Source organism: Sapajus apella, unplaced genomic scaffold (genome assembly GCF_009761245.1).
Source record: "Sapajus apella isolate SASKATOON/1434 unplaced genomic scaffold, GSC_monkey_1.0 scaffold18, whole genome shotgun sequence".
NCBI classification, from domain to species: Eukaryota; Metazoa; Chordata; class Mammalia; order Primates; family Cebidae; genus Sapajus; species Sapajus apella.
The window spans coordinates 18,154,595-18,173,758 of NW_022436958.1; the positions used below are offsets into that span (position 1 = coordinate 18,154,595).

Here is a 19,164-nt window from a genome sequence, read left to right on the forward strand (position 1 = left end):
TTGCATATATTTGTATTGTGTTCCTTAAATATTGCTGAAGAGCAAATTTAAGTAATGAAAAATAGACATCCATGAAGCTGCTAGGCTGCAGAGATTAACGGTAAAATCAGTTACTGCCAAATGCAGAAGCTAAAACGCTTAAAAGTTTACCCTTCCTCTTGGTAATCAGATCTATTTATAGATTCACAGTCTTCTTGGCCCTTTAATAGGATGACCTGGCCGGGCGCGGTGGCTCAAGCCTGTAATCCCAGCACTTTGGGAGGCCGAGGCGGGTGGATCACGAGGTCAAGAGATCAAGACCGTCCTGGTCAACATGGTGAAACCCCGTCTCTACTAAAAATACAAAAATTCAGCTGGGCATGGTGGCGTGTGCCTGTAATCCCACCTACTCAGGAGGCTGAGGCAGGAGAATTGCCTGAACCCAGGAGGCGGAGGTTGCGGTGAGCCGAGATCGCGCCATTGCACTCCAGCCTGGGTAACAAGAGCGAAACTCCGTCTCAAAAAAAAAAAAAAAAATAGGATGACCAGCAAGAAAACCTCATTTTAGGTAACTTAAATAAATGTGGACATTTTTCGTTCATGATTTAATTTCCAAAGTTCTTGGGGACTCAGGAGCTAATTTTGATCCCAGGGTTTCTGAATATGTGTGTATATAGGCAGAATATGTCATTCTTTATTGGATGGCTACCTTGAAGCATGTTGGGCTAGGTAACTCACCTGTGAGCAAAGCAAGCTATTTTTGTTACCTGAATATATGTATTTTTTAACTTCATATTTCTAATAAATAAAATTTATTCTAATTTTATTACTTAAATGTGTATTGACACAAACAATTGCAACAAACTATATGCCAATTTGACATTTACTGAATTCGCTCAGGATTTTTGTTGTTGCTATTCTTGTTATCCACCAAATAAATGAAATTGTTTATTTTTCTATGTTCTTTACTTTTGGGAGAAGGCGTTTCAGATATCAGATAATAATTTTTGAATCTCACAGCCATTAATCAAGGACCTTCTAAACCATGATCTGCGTAAGTGAAGTCAATATGAATTGTTTCAATATACAGATTTTGTTCTCATCTTTCTCATTTATTCACAATTAGGTAAACAGAAAGTATACTTTAAGTGCATATTTACAAGAGAATCATTATGGAAATATTAGCATTAAGCTCTGGAATTCACTGCAAATATACTTATTTCCATCTTTACCAAAAAAAAGAGAAAACAAATGAGGTTGACATTTGTGAAATAATGATACAAAGTAACAACGTGCAGCTGAAGGATAAGCATATGTTGGGATAATTAAAGTAAAATACTGCTAGTTTAAGTTTAGATTGTCTTGTCTTTAGAATGGATTTCATTTGAGTTTATAAAATGCAAAGATTGGTGGTGAGGGTGTAGGGAATATCTATCTTTTAGAAATGGAGCTCTCATTGCTACTTGCGTTTACAATCCAGCAGAGGGAGCAGAAGCTAATGAACAAATTATGTAAGTGGTAACATTACCAATGATGCTGCATTGCACAGAAACATTTAGAAAAAGGATGGCTGATTTCAAACATCAAAATACAAGTGGGAAAAATGCTCTCAAGTTTATGTCATTAAGAATTGTTTTCAAGCAATAAAAGAATATGTGTAAACATAGAAATATCAAAGCAGACAGCCAATTAAAGTTAAAACTATCTTGGCCTTGTGCCATACATTCAAAGCTCTACGATGACATAAAAAATGAGTCAGAAGAGTACTCTGGAGTACTCTTGTACTCCACTATTTTGATTCAAGTCCTAAAACAGACTTCGTAAAGAATTTTTGATGGATAAAGTTTTTTAGTTGTTGGTTGCTTTGATTTTTCTCAGGATTAATGGCATGACCAAGCCATTGTTACTCTCAGGTAATACAGTACCAGTAACAAAATTTCATCTTTTCTGAAATTTACTTCTTCTCTTGACCAGCATTCTGTGTGAGTATATATTTGATTAAGGTCTCAAGGTGTTCTTAGAAAAGTTCTGATTTTAAAATTATACGTGATTATCCTAAATTTGATTATCCTTTACATCTCAAAAGATGAGATGCATAGTTTCGACTTTCCCATATGCTAGTATTGAGCTACATGTTAAGATTTGTTTGCTGAGAATTGTTAGAAAACACCAGGGACCATTTTTGTATTTTGAAGACAATATAGCAGGTGCCTACAGGGTTGGGCTCTCTCACTTGAGAACAATCTGTGTGCTGCTATCTGCCTTCTAGTTGTGCATGGCTTTTTAAAAAATCTGAATATTATAGGCCTAGTGATAAAAAACCTTTCAGATTCTGGGCTGGCATGGTGGCTCACACCTGTAACCTAGCACTTTCGGATGCCGAGGCATTTGAGGTCAGGAGTTTGAGACCAGCCTGGCCAACATGCTGAAGCCCTGTCTCTACTACAAATATAAAAATTAGCAGGTCGTGATGTCATGCCATGCCTTGTAGTCCCAGCTACTTGAGAGGCTGAGGCATGAAAATCACTTGAACTTGGAAGTCAGAGGTTGCAGTGAGCAGAGATCACACCACTGCACTCCAGCCTTGGTAACAGAGTAAGACTCTGTCTCAAAAAAACAGAAACAAAAAATCACCTTTAAGATATTGTCTCTATCCCAGGTGATAGGTCCCTCCTATTTGTTTAAGATGGCAATTGATATCCTGGTTCCCTGACACTCTGTCCTCCACACTGCTTATCTCTCAGGTTACCCTGGACATAGACAGAAATTATTTGCATGGACCTCAGCTCATCAGGCTGGCACTAGGCATAAAGAATACTTTGCTTTTCTGCTTTTTGACCTGGTCCACCAAGTCCAATACCAGGCTGCCTTTGTGTATCTTGTTTCATGTGTCTTTGCCTATTGTCTAGATAACCTCTGGTTAGCTCTGTTCAAGCAGAAGTCACCCCTCCGTTGCTCCTTCCAAACAAATACTTTGTGCCTGTCTGGAAGTCAGGACTGGCAATTCCCAGACTCACTGGAATACCGTTACATTCCTTATTGTGGCAAATTAGTTAACCTCTCTGTATCTTAATGTTTTTGTTTGTAAAACGGGAGTAATAGGTTGGTACATACAATTAAAATAGTTTCTAATTGTTGTTATTATTATAGCGGAGGTGGTGGTGGTTGTCTCTCTTTTCTCCCTGCGGCAGGTTTCCTAAACCACTGACTCCTGTCTCTTGCTATTCTCCCAGATTCTACATCCAGGCAGACTTGACTTCAGTTCCTATGTTGTATCCACTTAGCACCTGCTACATTCTAAAGGACAAGTAATATTACACATCCAGAAACTACAAAACCACATTGAAAGTGGAGTAGTTAGAATGTGCCAGAAATATGATAAACTTCTTTTCATGCAGTCCCCAAAATAAGTCTATTCTGGAATTCTGGAAAAATTGATGGCGGCAATGACATAGTGTGTGAATCTCTGAATTTTCCCATTAAAACAGAAAAGAACAACTAGAACAGCAAAGCTAAAAAAAAAAAAAAAAAAAAAAAAAAAAAAAAAAAAAAAAAAAAAAACAATGAGCAACTTTGACAACAAGATTAGGTAGCAAAGTGTTCTCACAAATTCTCAAATACGAGCTAACACTGTCATGACCCACATGATACTACAATTTTTATAGGAGACAACAGAAGGAAGCAATGAGGTATCTGATGGAAATGAGGTCAAGATAACACCCAAATTTCTCATAGATACTCATGAGAAATTGTTTCAGGCCAATGATATAACAGTAGCTAAAAATGGAAGAAGTACTTTGTAGGTGAGCAAAACAGCTCCTCTCTAATATCTGAAGAGTCTGAACAGTCTACAGTCTGTGAACTCTTGGAACTCACTAGCTGAATCTTCTTCTCAGGAGACACTTCAGGGAATAAAACCAAACTAGAGTGGGTGGAAAAGATAGAGGAAAATAAAATGGATGGTCCAGATTAAAATGGGTGATATAAATGGGGTCAGGAGTTCTCAAAAAAATAGAAGGGTATTTTTTTTTTTTGACACTTCAAAAAGTAGAGGAAAGGGAGTTCTATATTTGTGAAATTAGAAATGGTTTTTTGATCAATGCTTACCCCTTAACAGACTAGGAAAATTGATTTTATGTAAAAAAAGAAGGAAGAAAGGAAAAAAAGGGAGAAAAGAAAACCTAGAGAAGCATGACTGATGTAAGAAAAAGATAATAAAAAGTAGAATGGTATCTCTGCAAACACACCAATATTTTATGCTCATAAGAAAGAGGAAAATTGTGACCTAATAGTTCAAAAGATGCTAAAATAAATGCTCTAAATGATAAAATATAGAAAGGAACAACATAAATCAAATTTAGAAAAACTGAAATATGGGACTAGAATGCAGGAAAGGATTAGAAATCAAAGAGTAAGTCATTTCAGATATGAAGGCTAAACTTGTAAGAACACGTGAGTGAATAATAAGAGTATGCCATAAGAATTTTAGAAAAGTAAAAGGAGCAACTAAAAAAATAAAAATTAGAAACTAAATTATTCAATTGAAAGTGACACATATAGGATATAAGCCACAAGACCAAAAACATTAGGATTTCCTAAAGAGAAAAAGCAATGAAATAAAATGAACATTAATAACTATAGGCTGGGTGCAGTGCCTCACACCTGTAATCCCAGCACTTTGGAAGGAAGAGGCGGGTGGATGATCTGATGTCAGGAGTTTGAGACCAGCCTGACCAACATGGCAAAACCCCGTCTCTACTAAAAATGCAAAAGATTATCCATGTGTGACAGCGAGCACCTGTAATCTCAGCTACTTAGAAAGCTGAGGCAGAAGAATTGTGTGAACCCGGGAAGTGGAGGTTATAGTGAGCTGAGATGGCACCATTGCATTCCAGCCTGGGCGACAGAGTAAGAGTCTGTCCCAAAAAATAAAATAATTCTAGGAAACTTTCCTGAAAATAAAATGGAAATATTGATATTGTGAAAAGGAACACTACATCCCTGGGAGAGTGATCCATAATGAATAAGATATATTGTAGTAAATCTCCCAAACTGAAAAGAAAAAAAATCAGTTTCACTTCCACAGAAATAGATACTTATAAGAATTAAGGGGGGAAAAAGCCCAGATTGTCATCAGTTTTCAAAGGAATTATTTATTCTGGAAGTAAATGTAGTAACATTTAAAAGGTATTCAAGTTTTGTGAGCCAAGGATTTTACATCTATCAAAGTGATTTTCAAGTATAGTAGCCACAGATACAACTATCAACATACAAGAACTCAATCTATTGTTCCCAGTAAATAGAAATGTTTTTGCCCACTTGTTCAGGCCCAAAGCTTGGCATGTTTTTTGTTGTCTTTATTTCTCTCATAATTCAATTCAACTGAAAGTTTCAATGACTCTACCTTCAAAATATATCTGAAAGGGGAGACCTTCCACCCCTATTGTTATTCTGTTAATCAACCATCATCTCTTGCTGGCATGACTGCAGTGGCCTCCTTCCTTGTTTCTCTGCTTCCAGTCTCCTCCCCCTCTAATCTGTTCTTTGCACAACAGCCACAATAAGTTACTATTATCCTATGCCTATGCTAAAAATCTCATGATTTCTTACATTACTTAGTCTGGGACACCTCTCTAACCTGCCCTTTGCTCACTGCAATGCTAGTACAATGCTAGCCCATTATTTCACTCTAAGTATTGTCCAGCTAGGGGGAGCATCCATTTGCTGTTCCCCTGCCTGAAATATCCTTCCAAAGATGAAAGTATGGTTGCTCTCCTCTTCACTAACTTGCCTTTTCAAATGTCTTTTTTTCAGATTGACCTTTCCTTTCTAAAATAGTACCATCTCCTTTGCTTTATTTACCCTTACAATGCTTTATAGTTCTTCACAGGACCTCTTGATCTTCTGACATATTACAAATCTATTTGTTGCTCTCCTCCCTTCCAAAACATAAGCTTGATGAAAGAAGAGACTGTGTTTATTTTGTTCACTTCTGTATCCTCAGCACCTCAAGTAGTGCCTGGTATGAGGTATACATTTTCCTGATACTCTTTCTGAAATGAATTCACAAGAGGTGTTACAGACTAAAACATAATGTTTTATCTTTTGTGGAAAATATATCAACATAGGTTGTTACTGAAGGCAAAATATTTTGGAGCTATTCTTAAATTTTTTTTCTGAATTTTTCAAAGAGTAAGATGGCATGCATCTCCAATAAGTCCCCTTCCAATACCACTGTCAGAGTAGGTACTGGGCTGAATATGGCTTTGAATTTTCTGTTTTCCAGCAAAGAGAGAAAGCCTTACAAACAATTCAGGCTGTAATTATTAATTAGTGTCTATTCAAGTACAATGCACCTAACAGAGATTCTTCTAATCAGATTGCATACCTTATGTCTAAAAATGAATCATTTTGTGAAATGTTTATTTAAGTATTATGGCATTACACTGTTCTATACTCTTTTAGAAGCTAAATAGCAATAATGTATAATCTTATTTTCAAGAAATCTGCCTTTTATAAACAGTTAAGAAAAGCTAATGTAAGAGATTCAGAAATAATTCAATTTATATGCTATATAATTTCGTCAGACTATGTGCAACCTACACCAACCTATTTGTTATATCATACTGCAGTTTATCAATTGTTACCTTCCTCAATCCTCTCCAGCTGAAGGTCCTGAAAAGTCTTTTGCCTGTAGCTTCAATCCCTTCCAGTGCCTGGACCAACTGAAATTGAATAGGGAATATATTTCAGCCCTATATGAACTGGTACAGATTTTGTTTCTAGAAGCCTGTGCCCTTTCCTTGTAATATTCAGTATGTGTTCTGTCCCTTTTAGATGGGTTGCTGCTCAGATTTTTGTTGAAAGCACGTATAACTGCTCTAAATGTCAGCCCATTGAAAGAGGGCTTGACCACTCTGTCCAGCTTTTTCTAACACTTACCAAGTGGGAATTCTGGTTTATACTATTCTCAGTTACTGATGGGGGCCTTAATGCAAGTCATACCACTTCCCCCAACAGCAGGCACTAGTACTTGACCATGAGGCTCTGCACCACAGAAAAAATGAATTGTATAAATTGTATAAACCAAATTCATCCTCTCTATGTTTATATAATAAGTTTCTCATTTATTTGCCAGTGTGAGGAAACGTGCTCAAAGCATAGATAACTAAATAGATGTGTCCAATTATTCTACTGAGTGAACAGTAAAATATGCATGTCTATGGCTCAGAGATACAAACTTTTCAAGAGCAGAGTGGACAAACATAAATACATACTTGGGGTTGAGACTAAGCAAAAATCTAAAATATCCTATTTATTAGAAAGTTTTTATTTTTTGCCTTTATTCTTGATTCAGTCATCTTAGTATCTTTAAAGTCAATTAATGGTTTTTTAATTACCATTTGGTGCAAATATGTATTAACTTTATGATATTTATAGGACTAATGCAGTGTTTGAATATAAACCAAGAACTCTATGTCTGTAGCCAGCAATTTAATCTTGCTTTTGAGGAATTTGTAATGTGAAATCACTGTTTAGCCTTGTAATAGCTCTCCTTAGGATCAAGCACTTCCCAATAAGTTTGGCATTAGACATGAAAAAGATGCATGAATATGTTTTAGTCACAGATATAAACAATGTAATTAATCTTTATAAATACACAGAATGGAACATTTAGTCATGAAAATATCTGAACATAAATTTCAGCATTTAGCCAGTTTGTTTTTATTTCCTTCTGTAAAGTAGTGTAGGAGTTCAAGAATAGACAATGATTATTTGAGTGAAATATGAAAACTGTGTCCTAATTTTTAGAGGATTTGGATAAGAATTTCTAATTCATATTATGTAGCTGCTTCCTTCTTCTGTGATACTATGCTATAAACAGGGAATGTCTCTTGATTAGATGCTAATGCCAATTATGTTCAAAAACTTCAGGAGGAGTTTAGAAGTATATGCAGGTTAAGAATGGACAAAGAACAAGAGAAATATTTAAAGCAATGTGTTTTTCTTGGAGAAATTTTCTTATAAAGTTGTATTACTTAACAATAGACAGTAACATCAGAAAGCTTTGATTACTTAAATAACTGTCTGATTTATGTTTTACCCTCTTTTTTGTGTGTTTCCTTTAGATAAGAAATGTTGAAACCAATCAGTGTTTAGACAACATGGGCCGCAAAGAAAATGAAAAAGTGGGTATATTCAACTGTCATGGTATGGGAGGAAATCAGGTAAAATCTTCCTTCTTAGCAGCTTCATATTTTAGACCAAAAATATTGTTGAAACTATCAGTGTAGATCATGGCTCACATGTTAATAACTATAAACTAAGCTTAGTAAATAAATGTGCATTCCAATCTAGAACTAATTTGGCTATTGTCTGAAGGATCTTAAAAGAGCGCTGAAGAAGTAAATAAAAATAAAACTTTCAGTGTACCTACAGTTAATGAAGATATCCAAATATTTTAGACACATTTTATTATATATGAGCAAATGAGGAGTACATTTCATTCTATTAACTGAATATATAAAACAATTCCTCAACATCTGTGATTTTCCCCCAATGGTTATTATTTTCCACTTCTTTTCAAATTTTTATGTATATCATGATTTTTAAGAGTTTTTGAAGTTTAATGAAAACTTTAAGTGCATAGTTCAGTGTTGAAGACTAAAAGTCTTGAACAGCATTTCTTGTATATGACAAGAGTTTTTCTGCTCTCCTTAAGCATTGGAAAATGGCTTTGCAAGGTGGGCCACATGGAGGCTATTTGGCTGTGAGTCTTCAGGACAGAGCTATTCTGCTGCCATGGCCACCTGAAGAAGCAGAATTTGAAGTTTTGGGGAACTATACCAACAAAGCAAAGTTTGAGGTAGCTGATCCTCTGTAAACAAGTTGTCTACAGCAGTTTAGGAGAACCACAAACTCTTTATCCAGAGGTAGAATTTCTGAGTTAGAGTGAACTGAGGTTGCAGAAGTTATCCTGTTTAGCACAATTACAGCCGTATGTGTGATGCACCTAAATGTGTCAAGATTTCGTACAAAAATACTTGTTGATTCTTGTACTGTAAAACAAGAAGAAAATGAACTCCAATGTGTTCTGGTACCATACTTCAAACAGGGCTTGTGTTAGTCAATGGAGAACATTAAAAGGAAGTTTCTGCCCTTAAAATTCTTAATTTTAAAAGTCCTAATTAGTGTTCCAAACTGTCAATTTAAGCAAGAAAATATTTAAACCAAATTTCTAAATTACTGCATGGGAAATTGACCTTATTGGAAGAGGATAGAAACAACATAGGCAGAATAATGACAAAGCTTTCAGAAATGATCAAATTTATTGTTTCATTGATTCATAATGAATGTGAGAGGCCTCTACTGCCAAACACCAATGGAGTTCTGATGAATTCAGCTAGAAACAACAAAATGCATAACTATAAGAGGACTAAATGTGTAAGGGTTTAATTTTCTTACATAATAAGAATTCTAACATTTGTTTGGGACCTCAGTGATTTCATAAGGAAACCAAAAACTTTGTATCTTTCCATTATCTAGTGTTTAAGAGTTAACTTTTATCATCAGCTGGTCAGAAGAGGGCTGCTGAAATTTCATAGGTCATGTCTATATTCAAGGCAGGAACATCTGGGGTTAGGGAAGAACTGTTAACAGCCATATCTGTTCTTTTAGGATAAGCAAAAGTGTTTGTAGAGGCTCAGCACATCTTAGTGTATCTCTCTTTGGCTACAAGTGTGTTACTTGGACATCCCCAGTACAGCAAAACACTGAATATTTAACCTTACCTGACAAGTAGCTGCTTCATGGTTCATTTACCAAGATATTGGGGGCACATTTAGAAGTGCCAGTCATAATCTGTTTCCACAATTTATGGCAAAAAAAAAAAATCAGCTAATCATCTGCTCCATGATGTCATACAGAATTTAAAAAAAGAAACACTACTTATGAAAATCTCTGATTCTATTTTTGATGAAAACGAGAAAGGTACCCCAGATGAATTCTCTACATGGAGTCATTACAGTGTCATGTTAAAAATTACTTTATTCATCTACATGTTTTTAAATACCCTGAAATAAGCTATCCTATACTACTACAAACTTCTTGTTGACAGTCCTATATCTTACTTCTGTTTATCCAGCACATGCTACAGTTTTGGGATATGGTAGGCATCTGACGAATACAAGCAAGCAAATAGATGAAAGACTGTATGGTCAGAACAGTAGATTTGTATCTTAGAACTTTGTAGACATTGCCAAGAAATCATTGGCTGTTATTTTCAAAGTAACCAAAAGTATATAAAAACACCTCAGGGGTTCATAAAGAAAGTGAACAAATAAGCATAAAATCTATTCCTACATTTATTGTAATGTGCTCTTCATGATCAATTTAATGACAAGCTAGAAATTAAAATCATTATTTTCCCATCTATATAAATGCTTAATTGCACAAATATATATATACATGAATGGTTTTGGAGCCCTTTTTCTTATAACACAAACAATGGAAACAATTCAGTATTTACCAAGAGAAGAGTGGCTAAACAAAGTATGGTTGGCACATAGTATAGAAAGTTGTACCGTCAAAGAGACTGAGGGAGGTCTGCATGAATGTCATTAGAAATTTAAAAGAGAAAAACAATCCCAACAACTTATTTCCAATAATTCCATTTATGAAAAATATATGAACATTTTTCTGTATATGGTATCTATATATTTATATGGATGCTATGTGATCTATTACAAATCTATAAAAATGTATCTGGAATGTAGATTGTATTTGGAGAGTGAATATCTGGAAAGAAGACTGAATTGGAAAAGAAATTTTCCTTTTCACCCCACATTTTTCTGCATGCAGTATATGTATTACCTTCACAATTAAATAAGAATGGAGAATTTTAAACAGTTGAGACTAGAAGAACATTGTTGTGTTGCATTACTCCAATCTGATTAATTGGGTAACATATGGCAAGCTATGTAATATTTTTGAGTTTTGATATTGATTGTCCATAAAATGAATAAAAGATTTCACTCAAATTTTTTCTAAGACTAGAAAAATTCATTAAAAAATTAGCACTAAACATGACAGACAGTAGACACACAATATGTATTGGTCCATTGCCACTAATTAGTCCCTTTACTTATTATTTCCATTGATGTTGTTAATTATTTTTCTTTTTTATTCCTAAAGTTAAAAAATGTTAATTTAGTGACTAATGAACAAGTGGTTAAAAGCAAGATAAAAGCACAACACTTCATTTGTTGTTGTTGATCTCAAAACAATGAACAGCGTTCTGTAACTCTAACAAATATATATTATGGAAAATTTTAGCCATCACAAAAAACTCAATTATTATGAATTCTGCTCTGATGGAATTCAATATTTCTAAGATAATTAATACTAGGAACCTGTTTAAATTTTTGTCTTTCTCACTTTAATAAAAACAGATTTTAGAATTGTATTCTCAGAATTACCCTTCCTGGTTTTATTGCTGTTCTTTTATGTTACCATGGAAGCGGCATTATTTTTATGGCTGTTTAGTTTTGAATGTTTTATAAGTAGCCCCCAACCCATACAAGTTACTCAAGCTTTTCTCTCTTGCTTTTACACAAAATATCACAACAAATGTTAAAATCCATTTTTAAGTTAGTTATATTTCTTTAAAAAGGTATTTTTGGTTCTTGACAATTATACCTTAACCATCTCTCCTTGCACAGGAGTTTTGATAGTTTGCGGGTTTTTTAAGGCCTTGGGAACATCAGGAAGAAACTTGCTTTTCAGTTGTTGTTAGAAATAATTTTCTTAACTCGGATTTCCAGTAAAATCTAAATGGAGTCACTGAAAGTTTTTGTAGCAGGAATACTGCAAAAACTAACAACTGGAGAAGTGTTGTTAAGTTCAACACGACCATTTTGAAGTGCTCTTTTAAAATCCTTATAAATAAAAACTGTCTTGCTCAAAGAATAAGAAAATTCAGCACTCCATTTATATCTATTCTTGCAATGATTTCTTTTCATTATCAAGAAACTTCATGATGATGATGAACACTTTGAAAAGAATAAGAAGAATTTGAATAACTTGAACATAAACTTTTACAATCGAAAGACAGAACTTACAATTTACTGAAATAAAGTATAGAAGTTATGAGATTGTCTTCTCTGTACTTCTGAGAGATGACATAGATTCCTGAAAGCACTTCCATGTCCCTTACATTAATGGCTCAGATTTACATGTACAGCCCCAACCTCTTTCCTGAGCTCTAGAAATCTATAACCAGTTACTTATTGTTAATGTCTGCAGACATCTCAAACCCATCTGTTTCCAGACTGAATTCATTTCCTTCCCTTTCACACAGTCATCCAAAATTGAAACCTAACATAGAAACTTACTTCTGAAGTCTGATTAGTCACCAAATCCCAACATTTCTATGGAAAAATGTCCCTACCTCTTCGCCCTTTCGTAACCAGGATCTCTGCCTTTGTTCTAGCCTATAACTACTTTCATCTGTATGGATTTAAAACATCATTATTTCCATGACTCATAATTCATGTTACATTAGTTTAATATCTCATTAAGTCTTCAGCTTTCCATGACCCAAAGAATAAAAGCCAAATTCCTTAGTATGATACACAAATTCTTCATAACTAATATCCCCATCTGGCTTTCCAGCCTGATCTACCTTGATGTCTTAGCAATCTCCTGTGCTCTAGACATATGTCTGATAATTTCTCATTCCTTGCATGCTTTCAGTGTTTTCATATCCCAGAAGTTGACTTACACTGTTCTCTGAAATTGAGTTGTTGGCTACACTGTGCTCCACTAAAAATCTTAAGACACACCCACCGTTGAAAACCCAAATAATTTAGCTCCTTTTTTGATAGTTATTCCCTAGCAACTCCTTAACCTAAACAGGACACATTTTTAATGGATAAACTATAATTCACTCATTCTTTTATTGTTTAACATAGAATATTTGTAAATGTTCATTATTATAAACCAGGCCCATCAATTTCCTTGTAGCTAAAATGTGGTGATCACCAATATTTACTTATTTAGAAATATGTCTGGAAGTACATTAACTAAATCAAAGGTGATGCAAAATTATAAGGCTTTTAAGATACAGTGACAAATTATCCTTTTTTCTTAAGATTTCACCAATTTAATAAGACTAATAGCTCAAATAAAAAGGACTTGGATAAACATTTAATACAAATTACCCTCTTTGAGTCTTACAATGATCTTTGAAGTGGATGGTGTTATTATCTTGATTTTACTTATGAGTTTAATGGAAATCTTAAGTGACTAGTATCATGATTTAAATGTCAAAGCCAGTTTGATCCTAAGTCTGATTCCACATCAAGTGCGTTGTCACTGTATTTGCATTGATTCCCAACTACACTTGCCCAGGGTTATAATCACAGTGCCCAAACTTATGTATTATATTTTTCTGTTTTTTATCTTTGTTGTTTTAATATGGGGAAAACATTTTATCTTGTTTCAACCATGTTTCTAGCATTATCAATGCATTTAATGATTTTAAAAACTGGCATTTAAACACTTCAAAAATTGTTACTGCAAATTTTCTAGTAATATTATTGCTTATGTGTTCATTGGGGGTTGAAGGGATTCTTTTTTCTCTTGTCATTTTTAGGAGTACTTTGTTAAATAATGTTATTAACCTTGTCATACATGTTGCAGACATTTTTCTTTTTGTTTACAGTTTGTTTTTACATACAGACTTTTAAACAGTTTCTATATTCAAACCAATGTTTGTCTTAATACTTCTCTTTGGTGTAGAAATACCATTCATTTTTAAAGAAGAGCTTTTAAACAACATTTATATCATCTTAAATGCATAAATATCAAAATTGGTAATTGGATCAGTCTTATTGGGAATATGTTATATCTACTCAAACTGGTACTAATTTTTATTTAAAATTTACATAAAATAGCAGGGAATTGTGGCATCCATCTGTAGTACCATCTATTCAGAAGGCTAAGGCAAGAGGATCTCTTGAGTGTTAGAGTTTGAGTCCAGCCTGGGAAATATAGCAAAACTCTTATCACTAGGGAAAAACAAAACCCTAAATAATACATAAAATATATTTATAATTAGGTACACAATTAGATTAACATAATATTTATAAACTAAGCATTTTACTTTGAAATTAATCACTATGAAAATTTTAAAAATCCAATACGGTTTCCCTTTGAATAGCAGCATATCTTTAATTAAAAAGAAATAAAAATAGCCCTATACACAGTGTACCTTTTCCTTTTAAAGGCAAAAAAAATATGTAAAGTAATGGAAAAATATTCACATCCTAGTGAATGCATTTATAATGTTGCTTTTTCTCCCTGGAGTCACTCAGTTGGAGACAGCTAGAAAGCACATGGAAACATTCCATATAATTTATTGCAGTAAATGATTCAGAGCTATTTTTCAAGGTAGCAGGCCTTTAAGGAAGCTTATGCTAGCCATTTATTAAAATGCTGTTTTCTGCCAAGATTAAAGAAGAGATTATTAGGTATTATCTGCACTTTTGTTCAAACATCTCCTCCTCCTCTAACATCTGATTACTTAAGATGAATCTAACCTTGTGACAGGTGTATTAAAATTTTAGAGAGTAAACAAATACTTTGTCTCATTACAGATCCTCTCCTATAGAAAGCTTAATTATCTTAGTAATGTGTTCTAATGTACCCACAGATTGTAATGAATACATTCATTCAACAGATATATATTCATTTTAAAGTTTGAATTTTTATAAGTACTATAATTACTTAGACGCCATTTTAACACTAATTTGGTCCCTTTATAGTAGCCTGCACAGTGGAATTAAAACTTACCATGGATTTCACAAAGTAAATTTTCAAGTTAAATAGAATGGCCTGTGAGGAAAGGAGTATCTACCATTCATTAAATGTTTACATGAGTTGGATACATGCAGGCTAGAAGAAAGCTGAGTTATCACAAGTTTTATAGCAACAAGAATTATTACAAGAGCCTTTTGTTATCATTAATACTTGACTGGGAGAACTTCTCTGGTCTTTGCTGGCCTTGTCCTCCTATCAGGAGATTATACTCTACTTGGGATGGAATGGTGTTTTAGTCTGTTTGGGTTGCTGTAATAAACATATAAGAAACTGGGTGTTTTAAAAACAACAGAAATTTATTGCATGCAGTTCTTGAGGCTAAGAAATCCAAGATCAAGGCAACAGCAAATTTGGTGTCTGGAGAAGGTGAAGTTCATTGAGTCTTCTTGTTGCATGCTCACATGGTAAAAGAGAAGAGCTAGATCTCTGGGGTTTCCTTTATAAGGGCACTAATCTCATTCCTCAGGGCAGAGACTTCATGATTTTATCACCTTCTAAGGGTCTGGACATCTAATACTGTCATACTGGGGATTGGATTTCAGTCCATGATTTTGGGAGAGGGGACAGAAACATTTAAACCACAACAAATGATAATTTGAATCAGTCATTCATCCAACAAAACCTGGTTATTGTAATCCATAATAAACACTCCAGGGAGTATATGATAAGGGGAAAATACCCAAAGAAACATTTCACTTTGACCAGTTTTTTAGGGGATCATGAGTTCTTTCTTTGTCCTTAGTTCTTCAAACAATGAAGTTTAAAGTTTCCTTTCAAGTAAATCCAATAGGCCCTGCAATCTTCGGATCAGTCAGGTGTCAACAAAGCCTTGGGACACTTTTACATGTCAGTGAGTCTCTTAATGCCATGCTACTCTGTTCAGTCTTGATTCTTCATATTTTATTTTTCTAGAAAATTAATCCTCTCAAGTTTATCTTTAAGAAGGCATCAAAGTTTTACCAATTTCTGGGCTCACACCCATTGTTTCAAACTCAGTGTGTCTATAATTACCTTACCTTTTATCCCAAGCCTTTTGCCCCCTAATCTCTTTCTTTTATCTTATATATTTTTCTCTCTCATCTTTCATTACCCCTTGCTCTTCCCCAAACTGGACACTAAGCCCTGGGGATTCATCCTACTAGTCTTTTTAAAATCTTTTTTTTTTCTTTTCTTCCATTAATAATTCAAATTTCTAAATTTGAGCCTTGACTACTTCAGACTTGGATTATTACAATAATTTTCAGTGTAGTTTCCCCAGAGCTCCAGCCTGTTCCTGTCTTTATTCCACTGTCCTTAGATAATTAAGTGATGACTCCTTCTGAATTAACACTCCCAGCTGGAAAAACATACAAGCACAGAAAAAAACCTGAAAGAGTTCCTAGTTATTGCAGGATACAATTGGGATAGTTTACCCAACTTTGACCCCTTTCTGCTCTACTCCATCAATCAACTCTATTGACCCTGACCAGACTTGTAAAAAATTGTTGTTTTTCTTATCATAGCTTTGCCTTTTCTTATTCATATTTGCCATGACCTTTGTGTTTTTATAACCATGTAAATTCTATCCATCTAGTATTTCTTCGAAACCCACCATCTTGGCTGGGCATGGTGGCTCACGTCTGTAATCCCGGCACTTTGGGAGGCTAAAGTGGGTAGACCACGAGGTCAGGAGTTTGAGATCAGCCTGGCCAACATGGTGAAACCCTGCCTCTACTAAAAATACAAAAATTACCTGGACATGGTGGCGGGTGCTTGTAATCCTAGCTACTCAGGAGGCTGAGGCAAGAGAATTGCTTGAACCCTGGAGGCAGAGGTTGCAGTGAGCCCAAACTGTGCCATTGCACTCCAGCCTGAGTGACAGAGTGAGACACCGTCTCAACAAAAAGCAAAACAAAACAAAAAAACCCCACTATCTGTATATAGTGCTCTATTTTTTCTGCTTGTAAATATACATTTATATTTCCTTTGTCTGAACTTACTTATACTGCAGAATCTTTTCTCACATTTTTAACTTACATACTATTTCTCAATATTTTATTCTTTAATCCTCACATTGTCATTCAATTATTTATCTTTTATTATCCTATCTTCAAAAATAAATTGTAATCTTTTTTTAGAAGCAAGAATTTGTTCTTTTTCTTTTTGAAATATCCCCCTACAGGAATAAATGCTCATTGAAAGAGTAAACAATTGTTATAAAAATGTCAATTCAAGTTAATCTAGAAAACACCTTTTCCATTTTCCTAAGTATTTAAAATTAATTTTATGAAATCCTACATTCATTTAAGTTACTAACAACTGTGGCTCTTTGCTTTCTAGCTATGAGTACAAAGTTGGCTATATGATTTCTTGTGTCAATAATATAAAAAAAACGGCTTCATAAAAGTTCAGATAGTCCTGATGTTAAAATCATAAGGATGTCTACTATGATTCTTGATAAGAAAAGCAGTACATGGAAAAGGGACTGTGAAACCAACCAGGGAAGGAAACCAGACCAACTTGTAGACAGTCTCTAAGAAGGCATCTTAGAAAATGATAACAAAATGTCAGTGTAAATAGGACAGAAAACTTACTCTGTTGTTTAATTAAAGTGTATCACCATCCCATGCTTAATAGAGATTAATATTACATTCCATAAGGCTTAAACATTAAAATGATGTCTGTTTTTAATTTACATAAATGTGTATCCATTTTATTAATGGAATTGCCAGAATAATTTGAGAAACTCCCTTTAAAAAGTGAAATATCACAGAAAGTATATAAAGCAGAAAGTTTAATACTACCCTGGTAAAATAAAACCCCAATACACACACACACACACACACACACACACACACACACACACGCACACAAGCATACCTCTCATACCTCAACCATCAAGACAATTTTTCTTACTGAAAATAAGAATATGTGTTTCCTAAAAAATTTACTAAAAGGAAAATGTTTTGCTACTAAGAGCATCCACTTTATACCCATTACCCACCAATTTATCTCTCCTAAAGCTCCTATTATATACAGATGGGCTGCAAGCTCTCTGCTAACTTTACCAAGATGGACTTGTCTCCCCATTATACTTGATATTTAGTCCCAGCAGAACTTACTACTCCTGTGTACTATTTTAATCTTCTGATCTTCATTTTTTTCTCTACCTTGTCTTCAAATATTTTTCTCCTGTTTTGGGCCTAATTCCTCGACTTGAGGCTATAACCTTGCTTATTACTGTGAAATGTATTCTTGTTCAATTAATCTTCCTGCCAGCATTCTTTACCTTGACTTAATCCATGGAGTAAAAGTCAGTGTGTTATTATCTGGGGAAGTAATATCTATGATTTCTAAATTAACAGTGTTGCCTAGCCCACTTTTATATTCTTGAGAAGCCAAGCAGAGTTCATACTTAGGTTTAGTTGCTTTTGCTGTACCTGTGATTGTCTTTATCTTATTGTGTTTGCAATTCCATCCTAGTTATTAAATTCTTACCGTTTTGGAAGAAATTAGAAAAGGACCTTCCTAGTTGTTCTGCTTTTTAAATATGAAAACTTAGTTTTTCAGAAATGAAAAGATAGCACAACAAAGCCAAGATGACATAAAACTAGACGAGAAATTCATGTTGAAATATTTGACTAGGCAATGCTAATACTTTATTCCAGGAAGAGAAACATCAAGTTTAGAAGACGAAAAAATCTGAAAAAAAATATGCAAGTGAAATGAAAATATTTGATGTAATATTTTATAGCACAGAATACATTTTATATTCTGTATAAGATTGTTAAAGTATTCCTTACTTAAAACTCATCAATTTTAAAAGGAGTCATCAAAGATAAAATATTATTGAAAAGCCCAATGTTAGAAGACTAATCAAATGTAAGCTACACATTGATAAGGGTAAAACAAAATGGTTTAGATATGTCATTTAAAGTTAACTGTATATCCCATATGTATTTTGCCTTGTTACAAATTTAGACATAGTAGTCATACTACGTAAGCAAAGTATCTTCTATTATATATTTTACTTGCCCTAATTACATACTCAGTATGTCAAAAAGGAATCGGATCTGTGATATCATGAGATTGTCATAATTTTTCTATATAAATGATGAAGAAAAATTATTTCTTATTTTTAATAATTTTCCAAATTATTCTTATCATTAAAAGCTGTGTTTATACTGAAATATGTCTAATATTTTTTCTTTGCACAAAAAATTTTGTTTTCTAGGATTTTATTGCATTCTAGACTAATTGAAGCATGTATTAGTATGAAATGGATTTTTTATTTTTTACTTACATCATATATAATTACACATATAT

The 19,164-nt window shown here is 33.9% G+C and overlaps 1 protein-coding gene across 8 annotated transcripts in view; it reads left to right on the forward strand.

Moving 5' to 3' along the window:
• The window catches only part of GALNT13 (polypeptide N-acetylgalactosaminyltransferase 13), a 593,565-nt gene that overhangs the window by 542,022 nt on the left and 32,379 nt on the right, over positions 1 to 19,164 (forward strand). For all 8 annotated transcript variants that reach the window (XM_032286428.1, XM_032286423.1, XM_032286422.1 and 5 more), the window contains one exon: positions 8,109 to 8,207. In XM_032286428.1, the coding sequence (XP_032142319.1) occupies positions 8,109 to 8,207 (99 nt within the window). The remainder of the gene's footprint in view (positions 1 to 8,108; positions 8,208 to 19,164) is intronic.